The sequence below is a fragment of the Chanos chanos genome, chromosome 9 (genome assembly GCF_902362185.1).
Source record: "Chanos chanos chromosome 9, fChaCha1.1, whole genome shotgun sequence".
In the NCBI taxonomy this organism is placed as follows: Eukaryota; Metazoa; Chordata; class Actinopteri; order Gonorynchiformes; family Chanidae; genus Chanos; species Chanos chanos.
Window position 1 is genome coordinate 29991759 of NC_044503.1, and position 19022 is coordinate 30010780.

Consider the following 19022-nt stretch of genomic DNA (forward strand, 5'->3'; position numbering starts at 1 on the left):
ACACACACATTATGTATGTACTTACTTAATATTTAAAATTTCTCAAATTTATGTTTATTTGACAAAGACACATGAATCACAGTAGTCAACTTTTCTGCAGTAAACATGAGAGAGAGAGAGAGAGAGAGAGAGAGAGAGATTGAACTAAATGCTTCACTCACACCACACAGTTACAAGAGGATCTCCATGTGTGTGAGAGAGGGAAAGAGAGGGAGAAACAGATGAATGAATGGGCAGATAGAAGGATGCATATAATCTGATATATGTGCTGAGAGATTAGATAACCAGGAGAGAGTGTTTTCTGGTTTCTGTTCTTAAAGATTTTTTTTTTTTTTTTGCAAAAGACAGAAGAATAAGAAAATGATTTATAGTGGTACATTTCTTAAGAGGTCATCTGTTTTATATGGCATACTGTGGTCTACAGTAGGTTATTTGTTTAGCAACTCACATTGTTAAAATAAGCACATCTGAGCTTTGAATCTTCACTGTTTTTGACAGACATGAATAAGCGATTTTCCAGACATGGGTTTGTAATAACTACAATCATATTTATTGACCAATGAGGAGCCAGTGAGATGACGGAGCAAGAGGAAGGTTGTGGTAGATGACTTTGAGACGAAGTCTTAGAAAAAAAACAAAGCATGATTTTATTTGACTTGACTTTGTTTTGTATCATTTAAGAATGTTGTAATGTGTAATATTATATGTAATATTAGACATCACAAAGACTCACTCTGAGTTTTATAAAAATGTGACATTAATGTTCTTGACCTGTACACACTTCTAAATCAAACATCACAAACAGAAATTTTACACTGAAATAAAATTGCTTCTCATTTACAGTCACACATGTGATGTATTTGTGCTGTTTCTCTGTTACACAACACTTCACTGGTAAGACCCTCAGAGGAGAGAGTTTACAGTGATTATAAAAGAATGGAAATATTCTCTCAGTAAAAGTGTGTGTGAAGGTGCGTAGGTGTGTGTTATTTAGAGGATCAGAGAATGACAGTTTTCCTCTGTCCCACTCCAGTTTCACTCTGATCCTCTGGAGTTTATTATTCACTCTCAGTGGAGTCCATGACCCACCTAAGTCCTTTGACCACTATTTACCATCAATGAGCTGAACACACCAGACACCAGTGTGAAAGAATGTATCTCCCTTTCTCTGGTTTGACTTTGTGGCCACACCCAAGGACCAGTATGTATTGTCCTCAACATCAACATCCCAGCAGTGTGTCCCTGATTTAAAGCCCTCAGAGCACAGGACACATGCATTTGTATCAAATCTCAGATTATCAGGACCCTGTGATATTCTTCACTGTCTCTCACACTGGACAGATCCACAGACAGGATGAGATCTGGTGACGCAGTGTTGGGGTCCAGAATCACAGGAGCTGGAGAGGTGAGTACAGATATAAATAACTGACACAGTTTTATTATATTGCACGTAATAAGATGTATCATTGCTGTATATTATTTTAATAATGTAGTACTGCGGTATTACTGCAGAACATGAACTTAAGGCAAAACTCACCGTACTGAACAATGTCCTGCATCTTCTCCCAGACTTTGAACTTCAGGTTGCCCAGGTGCTTTGCCACATTGATCAGTGCTCCTGAAAGCATCTCTGGATCCTGCAGTGTGCACTGGAATAACTGGTGAAAAAACAAATGTCACAATTAGGAATCAGCATTATGAGTGGTTTGGGATTGGAAAAAAGTCCCAACAAAGGTTACACATTTTACCACTATGTCTTTGAAGTTCTGTAAAGAGAGAGAGAGAGAGAGAGAGAGAGAGAGACGGCCCTCCACCGAGACGGCCCTCCTTGCTGTCACAGAGGAGCTCCACTTGGCCAGAGCGAAGTCTCTCAGCTCTGTCCTCATACTCCTAGACCTCTCCGCAGCATTTGACACGGTCAACCACCAGATCGTCCTCTCATCCCTTGCTGGGCTGGGCTTCGCGGGTTCTGCACTCGCATGGTTCAAGTCCTATCTGTCTGACCGTTCCTACCAGGTCTCTTGGAGGGAATCGGTCTCCTCCATCCGCCCTTTACACACGGGTGTCCCACAAGGTTCGGTACTTGGTCCACTCCTCTTCTCTCTCTACACCAGATCACTCGGTCAAGTTATCTCTACCCATGGCCTCTCTTACCACTGCTACGCTGATGACACACAGCTGTTCTTCTCCTTCCCCCCCTCTGACTCCCAGGTTCAACCTCGCATCGCAGCCTGCCTAGCTGACATTGCCTCCTGGATGTCTGCTAACCATCTCAAACTCAACCCGGAGAAAACGGAGCTCCTGTTTTTTCCTGCTAAGAATTCCCCAGCGATTGACACTGCAATCACCATCCAGGGATCTGTGGTGTTCCCCACCACAGCAGCCAAAAACCTTGGCGTAACCCTCGACAACCAGCTGACCTACTCCGGTCACATCGCAGCAGTCACTCGATCCTGCAGATTCTCCCTATACAACATCAGGAGAATCCGCCCATTCCTCACACAACAAGCGACCCAGCTCCTGGTCCAAGCGCTTGTCATCTCCCGCCCGGACTACTGCAACGTTCTACTGGCTGGCTTGCCGGCCTGCGCCATTAGGCCGCTCCAGCTCGTGCAGAACGCCGCTGCACGCCTGGTATTCAACCTCCCTAAGCACTCTCATGTCACTCCACTGCTTACTGCGCTGCACCGGCTTCCGGGAGCAGCCCGCATCCAGTTCAAGACACTGGTGCTGGCCTACCAGGCCACAAGAGGCTCCGCCCCATCATTTCCTTCAGTCTCTTATAACTCCGTACACCCCAACTAGGACCCTCCGCTCTATGACCTCTGGTCAACTGACGGTCCCCTCACTCCGGGAACCCGGCAGCCGCTCCTCCCGACCACGCCTCTTCTCCGCCATTGCCCCGAGGTGGTGGAACGACCTCCCCCATGCAGTCAAGACTGCGGAATCTCTTACCATCTTCCGCAGGAAACTGAAAACCCACCTCTGTAGAACACACCTGTCTCCCAATGCCTAACCTCCCTTTCCTAAAAAAAAAAACAAAAAAACCCCAAAAAAAACCTTTGTCTTGTATCTGTGTTTGTCAAAGTATTCCAGGGGCGCAATGCGAAGGGGCAATTTGACGCTCAGTTTTATTGTGATCTCTGCTCACAAGGTATTAGAAATCCGACTGATGCACTGATTGTAAGTCGCTTTGGTAAAAAGCGTCTGCCAAATAACTAAATTGTAAATTGTAAATTGTAGAGAGAGAGAGAGAGAGAGAGAGAGAGAAATGAGTGTTAATAAATAGAATTTATACATTCATATGGCTCACTTTTAAGTGTGTGAAATCAAACAATAACCTGTAAGAAAGAGATGTTGTCAGTTCTTAATGCCTCTTCTATGGCTGTGATAGATGCTGAAAGAGAAGATGTTTCTCTATTCATCTCCACGATCTTCTCCTTCACCATTCAGCTCTTCAATTTCCACTCCTCTTTCAGTGAAGCTATCCTGCCTGCCTCTTCATCAAGTGAAAAGTCATAGAGTTTCTTAAACTCCTCCCACATCTTTCTCTCTGTATCCTCAGCCTGAATCTGGAATAGAAATTGTGTAAAAGAATGCACTGAAGTGTAATATTTCAAGTTTCAAAAAAGCACTCGTAACGCTAATATATATTATTACACGCCTTAAAAGATTAATATATATTATTATGATTAAAAGATTATTCTGACCTTAACATGGCTAGATGTTTGATACCTTCAAACACTGTCAGTCTCTTACTCACACAATTTGCACTGTTTCATGTAACTGGAAACAGTCAGGCAAAGGTTTTATAGTAAAATAATTCAAATAAATCAATAAATAAGTTTACTGGTCCCATCCAAAGCCTCATTTCAGGGCTAACAGAGCTTTGTCTTCAGAACTAATGTCAAAACTAAAGGAGTGTTAATTTTTAGTGTGTCACATCAACTTTACGTTCCCCGGTAACTGTGTTAAAGACACACATCCACTTTGAGATTTGAGGTTTGGATTTAAGTTACTGGCTAGCCAGCTGTACCTACCCTCATTGTTGCATATCAGTAAGAAAGCAAAACAAAAACTGCTGCTAGATTTAAAAAAAAAAATGAGCAATTCCCAAGACTAACTCTGATGATACAGAACGACTTTATTTCAGTGGAACATGGAAAAGAAGGAATGATTATATTTAACTGGAGCATGACACTAGAACAGACTCAAGGCATGGTTTAACAAAAACTTGTCAACAAACCAAAAAGCCTGAAAAAGTCAAATGTTGTGAAAGAATTACAAAGAGTGCATTACAGAAAAGCAGTGAAGCTCAGTAGAGAGGAGACAATCCTGAACAATTTTTTTGCTATGATGTTGCTAAGATACCAACCTTACCAATCCCCCAACAAACTGAAAGTGCAATTTTACTAGCTCAGCAACAATGCTTTAAAGCTAATATTTGAACATTAATCATGAACCCACTTAAACATAGTTCGGACATAGTCAAATGTTGTAAACAAAGTGCTGCTTATTTATTTCGAAACTTATAACAATAACACAGAGCAAAATGTCCCTTATCGCCTGGAGCAGCGTTGCTTTCGTATAAGACATTTGAAGGAAAAATGGAATAAAACCAAAAGATATAAGGCAGATTTGTGATTTGTGGAGGTTTATCTTCTGTGGGTCACATTAGCCATATTTAAGGCAAAAAAAGGAGACAACAAAAAAATCAAGTGTAACGCCTCATAAATTTCTTTGTTATAGAAGTGGTTCCAGAAGCCACAGCCCTTTCCAATCTGTTCTGGCTCATCTGACGTCTTAACTATTTTAGAATTCCAAGCGGCGCCTGGGGGAGAATCCTCAGAGGACAGTCGCTACACAAAGTGTAGAAAAATGGAAAGACAGCCTCTGTGAAATAATCTGAGAAAGTGTACAAGTGGGTGTGGGTTAGTGGATCTGAGAATGTCACTTTTCTGTGCTGCAAATCCAGTCTCACTCGGATCCTCTCGAGTTTCCCGTTCAGGGAGATCGGAGCGTAAGGCTGGCCCGGGGAGCGAGAACCTAATCTTCCGTGATCGCACCTAACACTCCAAACTTTGCTGGGGAAAAATCTTTGGCCCATTCTTTTAACAGGCTTTGTGGCTATACCAATCATCCAAAATGTATTATCCCCTACTTCCACATCCCAGCTGTGTATCCCAAATCGAAATCCCTGAGATCCCAGCACGAAAGGACTTGCATTAAATCTCTCTGGGTTAGCAGGAAGCTCGAGTATATTCCCAGACTCTTCTCCACTCTCGACCTCTTCGCTTTCGTCCCTGTCTCTCACGCTGCTTAAGTCCTCAGTGAAAATGAGATCTGGATGAGCGGTGTTGGGGTCCAGAATCACGGGAGCTGAAGACAAACAACGGTAAGATTCATCACAGCAAAATAAGGACAATGCTCACAAATACTAGCTAAAATTCTTCTGTTAGCGGATGATTGTTACAAACGTTTGTTAAGCAACAAGCACATTATGGAAGAGCAATGAAGCTCAGTAGAGAGAAGGCAGTCCTGAACATTTTTGCTGTGATGTTGCTAAAATACCAACCTTACCAATCCCCCAACAAACAAAAGTGAAAGCGCAATTTTACTTGCTCAGAAACAATGCTTTAAAGCTAATATTCGAACATTAACTATGTACCCAGTTATACATAGCTCAGATGTAGACTGCTAATGAACATTACTGGAACAAGTGCATTATAAATGTATTACTAAAATAATTAAAAGTAAAGTTAAAAATTAGGGGTGCACCAATATCACTTTTTTCAGACTGAGTTCAAGTATAAGTACTCACATTTGTGTACTTGCCAATACCAATTTCTGATACGAGTACTTAACAAGGCAGTATTTATATTATAAAAATAACAATTACCGCTTATCAAAGTGCAATGAATTTGAAGACAGGTTTTAATTTCATCAGATGCGCTCTGGCTGTTACAAAATAAAATAAAAATACTAATACGAATATAAAAAAAAATATATAAAAGGGGGGGGGTATTTCCTACGAAAAATACATATAAAACTTTGCGTAAACAAACAGCCTCCACACTGGCACTGTCTCCACATTTCAGTTAAACAAAATGTCACAGTACAACGGCATTGTCTCTAAGAACTAAGCCTTTTTTGGAAAAGTGAGTGCTCCTTTTTGATGAATATGCAAAAAAAAAAGGCAGACAGTCATAAAATCCCGCTACCAGCTGTTTCCAGGGGGCAAATCTGATAGAGCGGCAAAAAAATGACAGAAGACCTCCTGACCGCAGCCTTGATTTTAATGTCATGTTGCCATGAAGTGGTATCGGAGTACTAGTACAAGTACATGAGCACAGTGTAAGCCCAATACCTGATACTGGTACTGGTATCAGCACATCCCTATTAAAAATAGCCAAAAATGTTTATTTTACAGTACTCACTGTATTGGACAACGTCCATCATATTCGCCCAAACTTTGCACTTTAGGTTACCCAAGTGTCTGGCGACATCAATCAGCTCTCCTGAAACCATGTCTGAATCTGGCAGTGTGTACTGGGCTCTGCAATGATATTCAGGAGTCAGTACTTTTGTGGCTTTTGGGTTCAGATCCACATGGAAAAAGACAGTCAGGATACTTACTGTTTCAAGGTATCCTTAAAGTTCTGTAATCAACAAGATGAAAACATAAATTAGTAAAAATGTGACTTTGACTTAGCAGACAAATGTATATAGACCCGTAAACAAGACAGAAGTCGGTGTTGACCTTCAGAACTGAGATGTTGTCGGCTCCTAATCTCTTCTCCACCTCTCTGATAATCTGAATAACAGAAGATATCTCTCTATCCACTGTCTCCACCTTCTTCTGAATCATCTCACACTTCAGTCTTTTCTCTTTCATCAGAGCAACTATCCTGGACTTTTCCTCTTTGAACAAGAACTGACGGAGTTTTAGAAACTCTTCTTTAATCAGCTTCTCTGTTGTCTTAGCCAGGCTCTAAAAGACAGATGCATGAATTATGAAAATATTAAAAATGATTATGTTCAAATTATCAGCACAAGGGTGGTCACGTCTTATTATTTTTACCTGGACATACTGTTCCTTTTGTATAAACCTTTGTTTCGCTTTTTGAAGTACTCTCTTTTTCTCATTCAGTGGAATCAAAGTTCTCCGGATCTCCTCCTGAAATGACACTACTTTATCAGAGGAAAGAACCTATATACTGTCCCTCATCTGCACCGACAGGCTCCACGCCTGATAGCTTGCTGTAACGGCACTTAAAATGAGAAGTCAAAACACCTTGATAGTCGTATTAGGGGGTATCAGTAAACTGATGCGCAATATGGTACACGACTAATCCAATACCATCATTTACTTACCTTTACGTCGCGAACTGCTTCATCCACAGGTCGAAACCTATGGCCTGTGTGTTTATTGGAGTCTCGACATACCAAACACACAGGTAATTTATCATCAAGACAGAAAAGCTTAAGTTTTTCGTCGTGTACAGCGCAAAGCACTTCAGATGCGCAATGATTTCTGTCCTCAAGGAAAGCTTCGCATAGGTTCTTCAACGCCAGGTTAATGGGTGGATTCCTTGTTGATCTACTTCTGCAAAGAGGGCACTGTCGAAACGGTTTAGTGATCCAGTATTGCTCCACACAGGCTTTACATACACTATGACTGCACTGCAAAAGAACAGGATCTGTGAAAATGTCACGGCACACGGGGCACGTAAAATCTTCATCAGTGAAAACGCGTTTCGCAGCCATCCTGAACTTTGAGTTCAGGACGACTGAAACCAGTTTCCTAGCTTTTTGCAGTCTCTTAGTTACTCTCGGTCCGTGCCGCTAACCAAATGGCATTTCAGCCATTTCCAAGTATATCTTTTCCAGTTTAATTTTAGGTTTTGTCCGTTACGAGAGCTGTTTTACTGTCCGAGCTCACGTTTAGAGACGCAAATACTCAGGGTACGTTCCAGACACCTTCCTCCGCGGTTCTCACAGTCATAAAAGTCTCCCTTGCATTGTGAAACTAGTGCCAAGAACAGGGAATATCGGAAATTAGCATTTGCGCCTAAATTTAACATTAATTTCAAAATAAAAGACATTTGGAAGTCACATAAGACATACGGTGTTTTCAATAATAACTTAACAATAAAAAGGTTTTTAAAGGAATTAGGCTAAAATAGTAAAAAAAGAACTTCAAAAGCCCGCAAATCATATTGCATAACGTAGAGACTCAACTCAATATGTTTTGCTGAGAAAACAAAAATGTGTGCACCCTCAATATGGAGGTAATTTATAATCAGTATTACAGTATCTTTAAAAAACTTGCAGATATTAAGTCATCCTACATACAGTAGGCATACAGTAATCACCTACTCACAAACTTTAAACCGTGTGGCTGAGAAAACCAAAATGTGTGCCCCCTCAATATGGGGCATCATCATTTTCATCATATGCCACAGCCCAGACTTCGGGATCTAAAGATTTTCCTTTTCTCTGGGGAGACTCTTTTATTACATGCAGTATCCAGTTAGCATTGTCCCCAATGTCAACATCCCAGCAGTGTGTCCCTGAGTTAAAACCTAGAGCCTAGCACACAGACATATATATATATATATATATATCAAATCTCTCTGGATTATCAGGAATTCACCCTCTCTCTTCCCCTTCCTCCTCCAAACTGCTCTCATCATCTTCTTCATTAAAACATGTGTCCTCATCGGTTTTCTTGTGTCATTGTCCTCTTCATCCTCATCTTCTTTAACTTTCAAACTGGCCATATCCTGGTCAGACAGGATGAGTTCTGGGTAAGCAGTGTTGGGGTCCAGAATCACAGGAACAGAAGACAGAGAACAGAGACAGAGAGAGAGAGCGAGAGAGAGAGAGAGAGAGAGAGAGAGAGAGAGAGAGAAGTGAAACATATTTAAATGTTTTGCTGCGAGGAGGCTAATAGGAAGTCAAGTAAACATCAACTTGTCAATTATAATGTTTTTTGGTGTAACAAAATATTTGTGATGTGTTTTTCACACTGGAAACATATTCTGATTTTACTTTCATCCCGAGCAATGCTAACAGTGTAGTAACGATATTTGTATAAACATACATGTATAAACATAATATTTAAAATTCTGGCAACAAGGCAACTCAGCTCACCATACTGCACAATGTCCCGCATCTTCTCCCACACTCTGAACTTCAGGTTGCCCAGGTGTTTTGGTCACATTGATCAGTGCTCCTGAAAGCATCTCTGGATCCTGCAGTGTGCACTGGGCTCTGGAACAACATTCAGGAGTCAGTGTTGCTGTGGGTTTGAGTACTGAATCACAGAGAAGAATGGCAGGAAACAATTCATCCACCGCATCATTGTGGTCTTGAAGTTCTGTAGAGAAAAGTAAACTGTACATTTCCCTGATCAACATGTCGATTTTCTTCCTTCATCATCTGACTCTTCTGCTCCTCTTCCTCTCCCAGTGCAGCTGTCCTGGCCGCCTCTTCATCTCGTAGAAACTGGTGAATCCTCTCACACTCTTTAATCTGTCTCTCAGTGTGCTGGGCTTGAATCTACAGTGTTATGTATACATTAATACTAATTGTTCCAGGTTCTCATTTGTTCTTTTAAAAAACATTACATCTCCAACAAATGTGTTTGTGTTAGAATAAATAACAGAATAAATAGTAAATAAGTAACAAAACAGTTTTTGCACTTAAATAGATTTTAAAATTAAATGATACACAGTTTTTTATAAACTAGAATTTTTACCTTTTTACCATGTGCAACTTCTTCAACTGGGTAGGAGTCAGGATTTTGAATCCTCCACACACACAGGCTGTTTATCCTCTAGACAGAGGAGTTTGAGTTTCTCACTGTGCAGACTGCAGAACTCCTCAGACCCTGCTGAAGATCTCTGACTTCTCTCCTGTGACAAAGTCTCACACATGTTCTTTAACACAAGATCATAGGGGAGGATCATATGTTGAGGATCTTCTCCTGCAGACTGGACACTCCTTGAAATCTTTGTTATTCCAGAACTGCTGTAGACAGTGTTACGGCTGTGGTGTTGGGGTGTGGTTTTTTTCTCTCCATCTCTCTCTCCAGGTACTGCCCTACCCTGTCCTCATTGTCACCATGAATGGTTAGCAGCGGCGGTGCTTAATTGTTCACCGGAACCGGCTGTTTTAAAAGTCCTGGGTAGACCGATAGACGGGGCCAGTGGGCCAGACGGCAGGGTTGATGCTGTGTGTGCGCGTGCGCGTGTGTTTGAGTCTTTTAACAGGGATATATCGCTGTGTGTGTTATCCCTGTGGGTATACTGCCTGGTTACAGCAATTACGCTGTGTGATTAATTCGGATGACGTGACTAAGTAGCTTTGAATATTACTTTTGGTTTTGTTGTAACCCTTTTCTTTATCTTTTCTTGGCTTAATAAATTCACCATCTTCATATTTCTGTTTTCTTTTTGAGTTTTTTTTTGTTGTTACCTCCCACAGTCCCTAGATTTTACTCGCGGGGACGTAACAACAGACTTTACACACACTGTGACTACATGACAAGACAACAGGATCCCTGAAGATGTCCCAGCACACAGGACAGGAGAAATCCTCTTCTGATAGCAAAGTTTTAAAATCCGTTTGTTCCTTATGCAATAACAGTCTTTCTTATATGACTGCCGCGATGAAATCTTTCACTTTCCCTGCCTGTGATAGACTACCCTTAAAGAGAGAGATGAATAAGACGCACTCTTCCTTTAAGCCACTTTGTCATTGGTATGTTTATAACTTCATGTCATTAGTATGTTTATAACTTCATATTTTCATAGAGATAAACTGTTCACAAAAAAGACATATATCCCGGAGCATATTTAAGCTCCCCTAGAACGCTGACACTGATAAGTTTCACTTCCTTAAAGTGTTTTTGGGTGGAGTGTAAGCTAGCATTGATGTGTGGATGTGGGTTTTGATTGGTTATCCCTTACGTTATCTCTTCTCACTGGAGAAATCCCAGTGAGCTGGAGCACTGGTTAAAGAGAGAGAGAGAGAGAGAGAGAGAGAGAGAGAGAGAGAGAGAGAGAGAAACAGATCAACCTGGCCCATGCTGCAGTTTCATTTTGACTTCTGTTTAAAATATTTTTTCCCAAACAGTTAGGGCTGGTTGTTGTAAACTGAAGCAGCCAGTTTTTCTGTGACTCTATCACACTTTTGCATGGTTCTGAACCCAGCCCATCCGGGTCATGATCTGCTCTCATCTGGATTTCAAGATCAACCATTTGCACCAGTTAAAACACCCACACACATAGACTAGCATACGTCCACGTTATTCACAGTGTGTAGGGCTGTTTTAGGTTAAGGACTTGCTTTAGCTAGCTTTTAGATAGACCACAAACATTAATGCCATTTAGGTAAGTGCTAGTTAGGTGTCATGGCATTTCCCTAACATGCATAATGACAAAAATTGCCTTCAGATCTTTCAGCTACTCTGAAGAGAAGATAAATCAGTCTGTAAAGTTGTAATGAGATAAATTTAAGCACTGCTGTTATAATAACATTGCAGAATTTACTTCTGAGTAAAATACTGTTGCTCTGGTGGTAAACCTAATGATTCTGAAATGTGGTAGGCTTGAAGAAGTAGAACTAGAATATCAAATAAAACAAAGTGTACTGATCTCATTGCTAAGCTCCGTCCGGTTCCACCCTAAATACCCCTTCTTTTCTGTTCTCTCTTTGCAAAGTCTTTGCTAAAAGCGCTTTCTTCCTTCACTGTGTTATTGTTCATTTCGACCGAAGCCAAGCCTTTGTCTACCCTTGTCGATCCTGGTTCCTGTCACCCTCCTCCTGTCTGGATTATCCTGCCCTTGTGTGTGTGTCCTGTAAAAGTTCTTGGATTGCATGTGCACATTCCGTAGTCTTCCCTTTTGTTCTAATGCAGATGTTTACATTTAGAGGTTTTGATGTGCATGCTGGTCGAAAAGAAACGAAGGTGCTTCATTAGGAAACTGTGAGAAATATCATCGAACAGAACACCACCTTCATACACGACATAGTCTTTATTGATTTATGAGGTAGCCTAGATATTTTCTTTATTAAATGTGACCAAAACGTTGATTAACAACCAACAAGTTAGAAATGATCCAAGTTAAAATGGATAATGATGTTACAGAAAATCTTTTGGCTCACCAAGCTCTGATAACCAGAAATGCACCACACACCAATTTACTTCCAGTGCTGTCATAGCTCCTGTTTCCACTCCCAATCAACTTTTTTTCTAGTGTCAGTTTGAAGAGGACTGTGGCCACTTATCTGTCGTTCTCTTTTAACCTCTCCTTTTGTGAGTAAAAAGTCAGTGAAAGATACTGTTTGTCATTTTCTGTTACATGTGCAACAGTTGTACGTGGTACAAAGAACCTCAGTGTATGTAAGTTTGACTCACAACCACTGCAAAATCGTCAAAGCATTTAAAAAATGAACCTATTTTTAAGTCACTGAATTCACTGAATTGAGTCACCCAGACTGATCTATGTCTGGGTTCCTAGAGACAGAAGAACAACACAGCAAACAAAAAAACACATAAGCCATAGTTTTGTGCAAATGTCAAAACTTTGGTTTTCAAACCAGTGATCATATTACAGAACAAACATATGATGTATGCTTAGATATGTAAATGTAAAATCATCCTTATGGCTTCCATAAAATTTGAGAAAAGCCCAGCACCGAGTCATTTTTATTATTGCCTTGCTCTCTACTACTGAAGAATGTCCAGCATCTTCTCCCAGACTCTGGTCTTCAGACCATCCAGGTGCTTTGCCACATTGATCAGTGCTCCTGAAACCATTTCTGGATCCCGTAGTGTGCACTGGGCTCTGGAATAACATTCAGGAGTCAGTGCTGCTGTGGGTTTGGGTTCAGAAGCACAGAGAAGAAAAAGACAGGAGGAAGCTCACGTACCTTTCCTTTGTGGCCTCGAAGTTCTGTAAATAAGGGGAGAACATTCTAGAGTCTCCTTTGTGATGTGAACCCATATCTCTTTGCAAACAGAAGAACGCCATTGCACCACACTGATTGTTTGATATGATCACACATGCGCATACCTGAAGGAACTGCATGTCATCGGCTTTCATTTCTTCCTCAACAATGCTGATTGTGTCTGACAGCAAGGACTGTCCTCTGGTCATTTCCAAAAACTTTTTCTCAATCATGCCAAACTTTTGTTCCTCTTCCTTCCTCAGTACAGATAGTCTAGCTGACTCTTCATCTTGCAGAAACTTGTGAAGCTTCTCAAATTCATCTTTAACCTTTTTTTCTGTGTTCTCGACCTGAATCTGTAGTTTCCATTTGAATGTAGAAATACAACAATACATTAGGAGTGATAGAAATATGTAGACTTTTCAAACGGCAGACACTGTAATTTTGTTTGTAGCTTCACCTTAATGTGTTCTGCTGTCTGAGTGCAAGCTAACATCACATCTTCAAGAGCTTCCAGCTTTTTGTACACGGGCTTCAGTGCATTTCTCAGTTCCTCCTAAATGCATAAATAAGAAACAAAACCCACATAAACATTTTTGATAAACACCAAGAGAAGTTTCATGTGGCCTAATTTTTCACTCAGAGATGTTCAAATTGAAGAAATCCTGAGTGAAGTGATGTAAATAAATAAATAGTGAAACCAGGTACAATATAGGCATTGTGTGATATGGCAATGAATATTCAGTTTTACCTTATAATCCTCTACAACTTCTTCTATAGGGTAGCAGTTATGATTTCTATGTTTTTTAGAGTCCCGGCACACCAAACACAACGGCTGTTTATCCTCCATACAGAAGAGTTTGAATTTCTCCTCGTGCAGACTGCAGAACTCCTCAGGTGATGAGGATTTTTGTCTTTTCTCCTGTAAGAAAGCCTCGCACAAGTTTTTTAACGCAAGGTTTGAGGTTGGCTGATCACTTGACAATCTTACCCTGCAAACTGGACACTTCTTGGACTTGACAGTAAACCAGTACTTCTCCAGACAGACTCTACAGACACTGTGACTACAGGACAGGAGAACAGGATCCATAAAGACATCGCAACACACAGGGCAGCTTAAATCCTCCTCTGATAATAAACTTTTAGAGGCCATTCCTCTCTCACTGTCACAGCTCTTCACATGTAATGAGTAGTGTCATCCATGCTTTCATTTTCTCTTTCCAGGACGGGCTAATTTTAAAGCTGAGCATGAGAAACAGCTGTGACTGTCTGTCATGTCACCGGTGGACGGTGTTAAAAATAGAAAATGATTGAACAGTAAATCAGGATTTCCTGGATCCTTTCCATAGCTTACTGAATTTATTTTTATACATGATTTATGTGCTTCTTCTATGCAAAGGGAGAAAAGTAAAGATGAATCAAAATGTAAACAAACAAGCCAACTAACTAACTGACTGACTGACTAACTAACTAACTAAATAAATAAATAAATGACACACTAAATGGTACATTGTTTTCTAACAATGTGCTCTGCTTTAAAGTCAGGAGTATTCTGCCTGATCAGGGCTGAATCTACAGATCTAATCGTGAGTCATACAGAAGAACAATCCTGTTTAATGGCATAAAAAATAAAAATGGCAACACAAATTTTTATTTTGACTTTTATTTTTTTAACATACTTATTGAAAGTGTCAGATTTTGCTGAACATGTGACTCAGCAGTACATGTTGATAGACTTATAGTCTATCACTTATAGTGTGATCTGATTAATCATAAAAGAAAAATATCAACGAATTTTATGAATTTTATACTGACTCTGTATTTAGCTAAATATACTAAATGACTGAAGTAAACAGTCAATCAGAGACCAGGGCCAGTTAGTCTGTGTTAGGAGAAACGCAGGACGGCCTCTTTCAGATTTTTTGTGACTGGAAATACAAGTAACAAATGCAAACATGCTGTGATAACGTAAAATTTTGCAGGATACTGTCATTTCCCTATACAATGAGATAATGTGTAAAAGTCATTAAATAAAGTTTCAACAATGTATTATGAGAGTATAATTGTGCATTGTGTTAGAAAGAGGGAGACAGCCTAACTTAACTGTGGCTTTTAGAACTTTTTAACTGATGATTTTGTGCGTTTGACAACACGGCATATGCTAATGGGTCATCAGATTAATAATGAAAACAGAGCAATGAAAAAATAGTCAAACATTTTTCTCTATCATAATCAAACTCCTGAGAGCCAGTCATTTGACCAGGGAAAGATTAAAAAAAACACAAAAATCCCAAATCCATGTGCTGTGCTTCAGTGACACTCAGAGAGGTCAGCTGTATCGCTATTATTATATTGATATTATTGATGTAAATTTGACACTTCATGATTACAGTAACAAACTGAAGAGCACCTCACTGGTAAGATCCTCAGAGGAGAGCGTTTACACTTAAAACAGAATAATGGAAATATTCTCTCAGTAAAAGTGTGTGTGAAGGTGTGTAGGTGTGTGTTATTTAGAGGATCAGAGAATGAGAGTTTTCCTCTGTCCCAGTCCAGTTCCACTCTGATCCTCTGGATTTTTTTGGCCACACTGAGTTGAGTCTTTGACGGTGGAGTTGGGACTGCTTTGTATTTACCATTAAGCAAGGATAAGCACCACAGTCCACCATGAACAGAGTCTCCTTTCTTCTGGACGGATTCTGTGATCACACCCAGCGCCCAGTTTGTATTGTCCCCAACATCAACATCCCAGCAGTGTGTCCCTGAGTTAAAGCCCTCAGAGCCCAAAACGCATGGATATTCATCAAATCTCTCTGGATCGTAAAGAAGCTGCTCTTTCTCTAACGTGACCTCATCATCTTCATCAGCTAAGCTTCCATCTTTGTCGCTTTCGTTCTTTTCATCCTCCGCTTTGTCCTGGTTTTCTTCATATCTCACGCTGGTCAGATCCTCAAACAACACGAGATGTTTTCCAGCAGTGTTGGGGTCCAGAGTAACTGGGCCTAACGAAAGGGGATGGATGAAACCACTCGCATTTTTTTAGGCGTTGATACACTTACATGACAACGAACATTTACATATTATCTACAGTGTACTTTTGATTGAACAAAATGTGAACACCTATACCTTATAAAACAATAAGAGATATTGATGAGAAAGTGACCGTCGGTGTGGCATTTTTCTATTATTCAACCTCACACTTTTGTACCTTCAGCTACAGTGTAGTCACATATGTAATGGCCAAAATCTCACATCGGTTTTTAGAAAAAAAAAAAAAAAAACCTGATTCCTTCATCTGGGAAGAGCACTGATGTTAGCATGGGCTTGTCGCTCTGATTCCCACTCACATTTGGGAAGTTTGTCGCTGCTTAGATTCAAACCATGAATTCCAGATGTGAGATGATGTTTTGCACTATCAGAAAGGGTTTTAAAGGGGTCTGCTAAAACAGAGACCCGTTCACACACTTTTAACAAGAAGTGTGTGCCGCGAAGGCTTCAGGTTCGGTTCCTGGCCAGGTGTGGAGTTTGCATGTTCTCCCTGTGTCTGTGTGGGTTTCCAACCACAGTCCAAAGACATGCAGGTTAGGTGAATTGGAGACACTAAATTGCCCTTAGGTGTGAGTGTGTTTGTCTGTGTCTGCCCTGTGATGGACCGGTGATCTGTCCAGGGTGTTTCCCCACCTTTTGCCCTATGGGCGCTGGGATAGGGTCCCCCCCGCAACCCTAATAAGGATAAGCGGCTTAGATAATGAGTGAGTAATCTTTCATTCATGAGTTCGTAGCAGAAGTGTTGTCTACTCATACTGTTCTCAACCGGAAAAATGAAAAACATCTCGCATTAATTAATACAGAGAAAATCCTCAGGAACAATTGATAAGGTGAATCTACTCTACATCTGCACTGAAATCCAGCTCACCGTACTGAACAATGTCCTGCATCTTCTCCCAGACTTTGAACTTCAGGTTGCCCAGGTGCTTTGTCACATTGATCAGTGTTCTTGAGAGCATCTGTGGATCCTGCAGTGTGCACTGGGTTCTGGAATAACATTGAGGAGTCAGTGCTGCTGTGGGTTTTGGGTTCAGAAGCACAGAAACAGAGAGAAACGGATGGCAGCTCTCTTACCTTTTTATTGTGGTCTTGAAGTTCTGTAAATGAAAGCAAATTGTAACTTAATGAAGTCTTTGTTTGTGTTCACTTACTGAGTTTGATATGGTTGTCTGAGAAAGACGTTCATAAAATCAGTAATCGTTCAGTTGCACACACATATACACACCTGTAGGAATGAAATATCTGTGGCTTCCATTTCCTTCTTTATAGCTCTGATTGTGTCGGAAAGAGATGATATTCTGAGGTTCATCTCCTCAATCTTCTCTTTCATCATCTGTCTCTTCTGCTCTTCTTCCTCCCTCAGTGCAGTTATCCTGGCTGCCTCTTCATCTCGTAGAAACTGATGGAGTTTCTCAAACTCCTCCTTAATCTGTCTCTCTGTGTGTTGGGTTTGAATCTGCAGTGCATGCATAAACACTATTGGTGCCATATCATTAACTGATATTTTTCAAATTATTACCATCTCCAGCCATTCACAACATGCTTATTCACATCCAGTAGTCTCACCTTGATGCGATTTGTTGTTTGGGAACAAACTCGTTTTTCTTTGTTATAGTCTTTCAGCTTTTTCTTTAGCGACTTCAGTGTTGTCTTCAGTTCTTTCTGAAATTGATCAAAAGGATTCCATACACTTAGAAACAGATTCTCTAAAACTCAAATAAACATTGGGCAGAGAGATGTGTTAATGTCAGACTGAGCAATTTATGGCATGTCAGAGTATCAAGTTAAACATGGAACATGTATATACATACACAGTCAAATCCAAGTTAATGAATACATAACAAAACGATTTAAATATATAGTTAAATATATTTTACAGCTGGATTATGAGCAAAAAAAAAAAAAATTCTACCTTCTTATAAAATGCAACTTCTTCAGTTGGATAACAGTTGTGTTTTTTATGCTTTTTGGTATCCTGACACACCACGCACACGGGCTGTTTATCCTCCAGACAGAAGAGTTTGAGTTTCTCACTGTGCAGACTGCAGAGCTCCTCAGACCCTGCAAGAGCTTTCTGGCATTTCTCCTCAAGAACAGCCTCACACAGGTTCTTTAGCACAGGGTTAGACTGTAACTCACGCCTTGACAATTTTCTCCTACAAACTGGACATTCCTTGATATCTTTGTTTGTCCAGAACTGCCGCAGACAGACCTCACAAGCACGGTGACAACAAAACAGGAGAACAGGATCCTTCAAGATGTCGCAGCATACCGGACAGTAGAAATTCTCTTTGGATAGAGGTAATACAGAAGCCATTTTCTCACATAGCGACACTTGATCTCCTGGATTAGATTCCGCAGTGTCGACTGTGCTTTGTCCTCTTTCTCGTAGTGAAGAGAAATCACTGGAATCTCTCTTTTTTTGTCCTTACTCCACTCTCATATGTGCATTCAGTTAATCCTTTGTCGACATTAGTCCCACAAGACTAAGCATGTTTATAAATTGTTCAACTTGTATTTGACCTATATAGGAGCAAGTTGACGACAGAGGTGGAAAATGACAACAGAGACATAAGGTCTAAGTTTCAGCTCTTTCTTTCAGGCTAGGGTGTGTCAGAGGGTTGACTGTAGGTACAGGTTGGTTCTGATTGGTTCTCTCACGACTTAAGGATGAATTCAGTAAGGAAAGACATCTGAGAGTCTGAGCTGCAGCTGTTTGGTTTTTTTTCCACTGAAGATTTGCCACAGCGTCCTTTGTCAGGGAAAGTTACTGCCCCCCCCCCCCCCCAGTTTTGACCTGCCAGAACGTGTTTGCCAGGTAAAACATGTTTTTGATTGATGGCTGCTTTGTCTTTGTTATGAAGTCTATACTGACAACACATGTCATCAAATGTGTTGAACATTGACACAGTATTTGGAGAACTGAGAGTCTGTGATTGACAGAAGTGCTTGGTCAGGTGGTGTTGAAGTTTAGGAACATTACATTACACTACATTAATTCATTTACCTGATAT

At 40.5% G+C, this 19022-nt stretch overlaps 1 protein-coding gene and 2 pseudogenes across 1 annotated transcript; all 3 read right to left on the reverse strand.

Moving 5' to 3' along the window:
• Nucleotides 1-757: 757 nt before the first annotated feature.
• LOC115821608 (E3 ubiquitin-protein ligase TRIM39-like) lies at nucleotides 758-1631 on the reverse strand (annotated as a pseudogene).
• Nucleotides 1632-4807: 3176 nt separating this feature from the next.
• LOC115821609 (zinc-binding protein A33-like) lies at nucleotides 4808-14113 on the reverse strand (annotated as a pseudogene).
• Nucleotides 14114-14532: 419 nt separating this feature from the next.
• Nucleotides 14533-18325, reverse strand: LOC115821610 (E3 ubiquitin-protein ligase TRIM39-like). The gene is made up of 8 exons (XM_030785416.1): nucleotides 17921-18325; nucleotides 17575-17670; nucleotides 17234-17464; nucleotides 17083-17105; nucleotides 16877-16995; nucleotides 15871-15962; nucleotides 15371-15789; nucleotides 14533-14569 (listed from the first exon to the last, which is right to left on the reverse strand). Exons 1-8 carry the CDS (start codon nucleotides 18323-18325, stop codon nucleotides 14533-14535), a joined length of 1422 nt encoding a protein of 473 aa, XP_030641276.1.
• Between the last annotated feature and the right edge of the window lie 697 nt (nucleotides 18326-19022).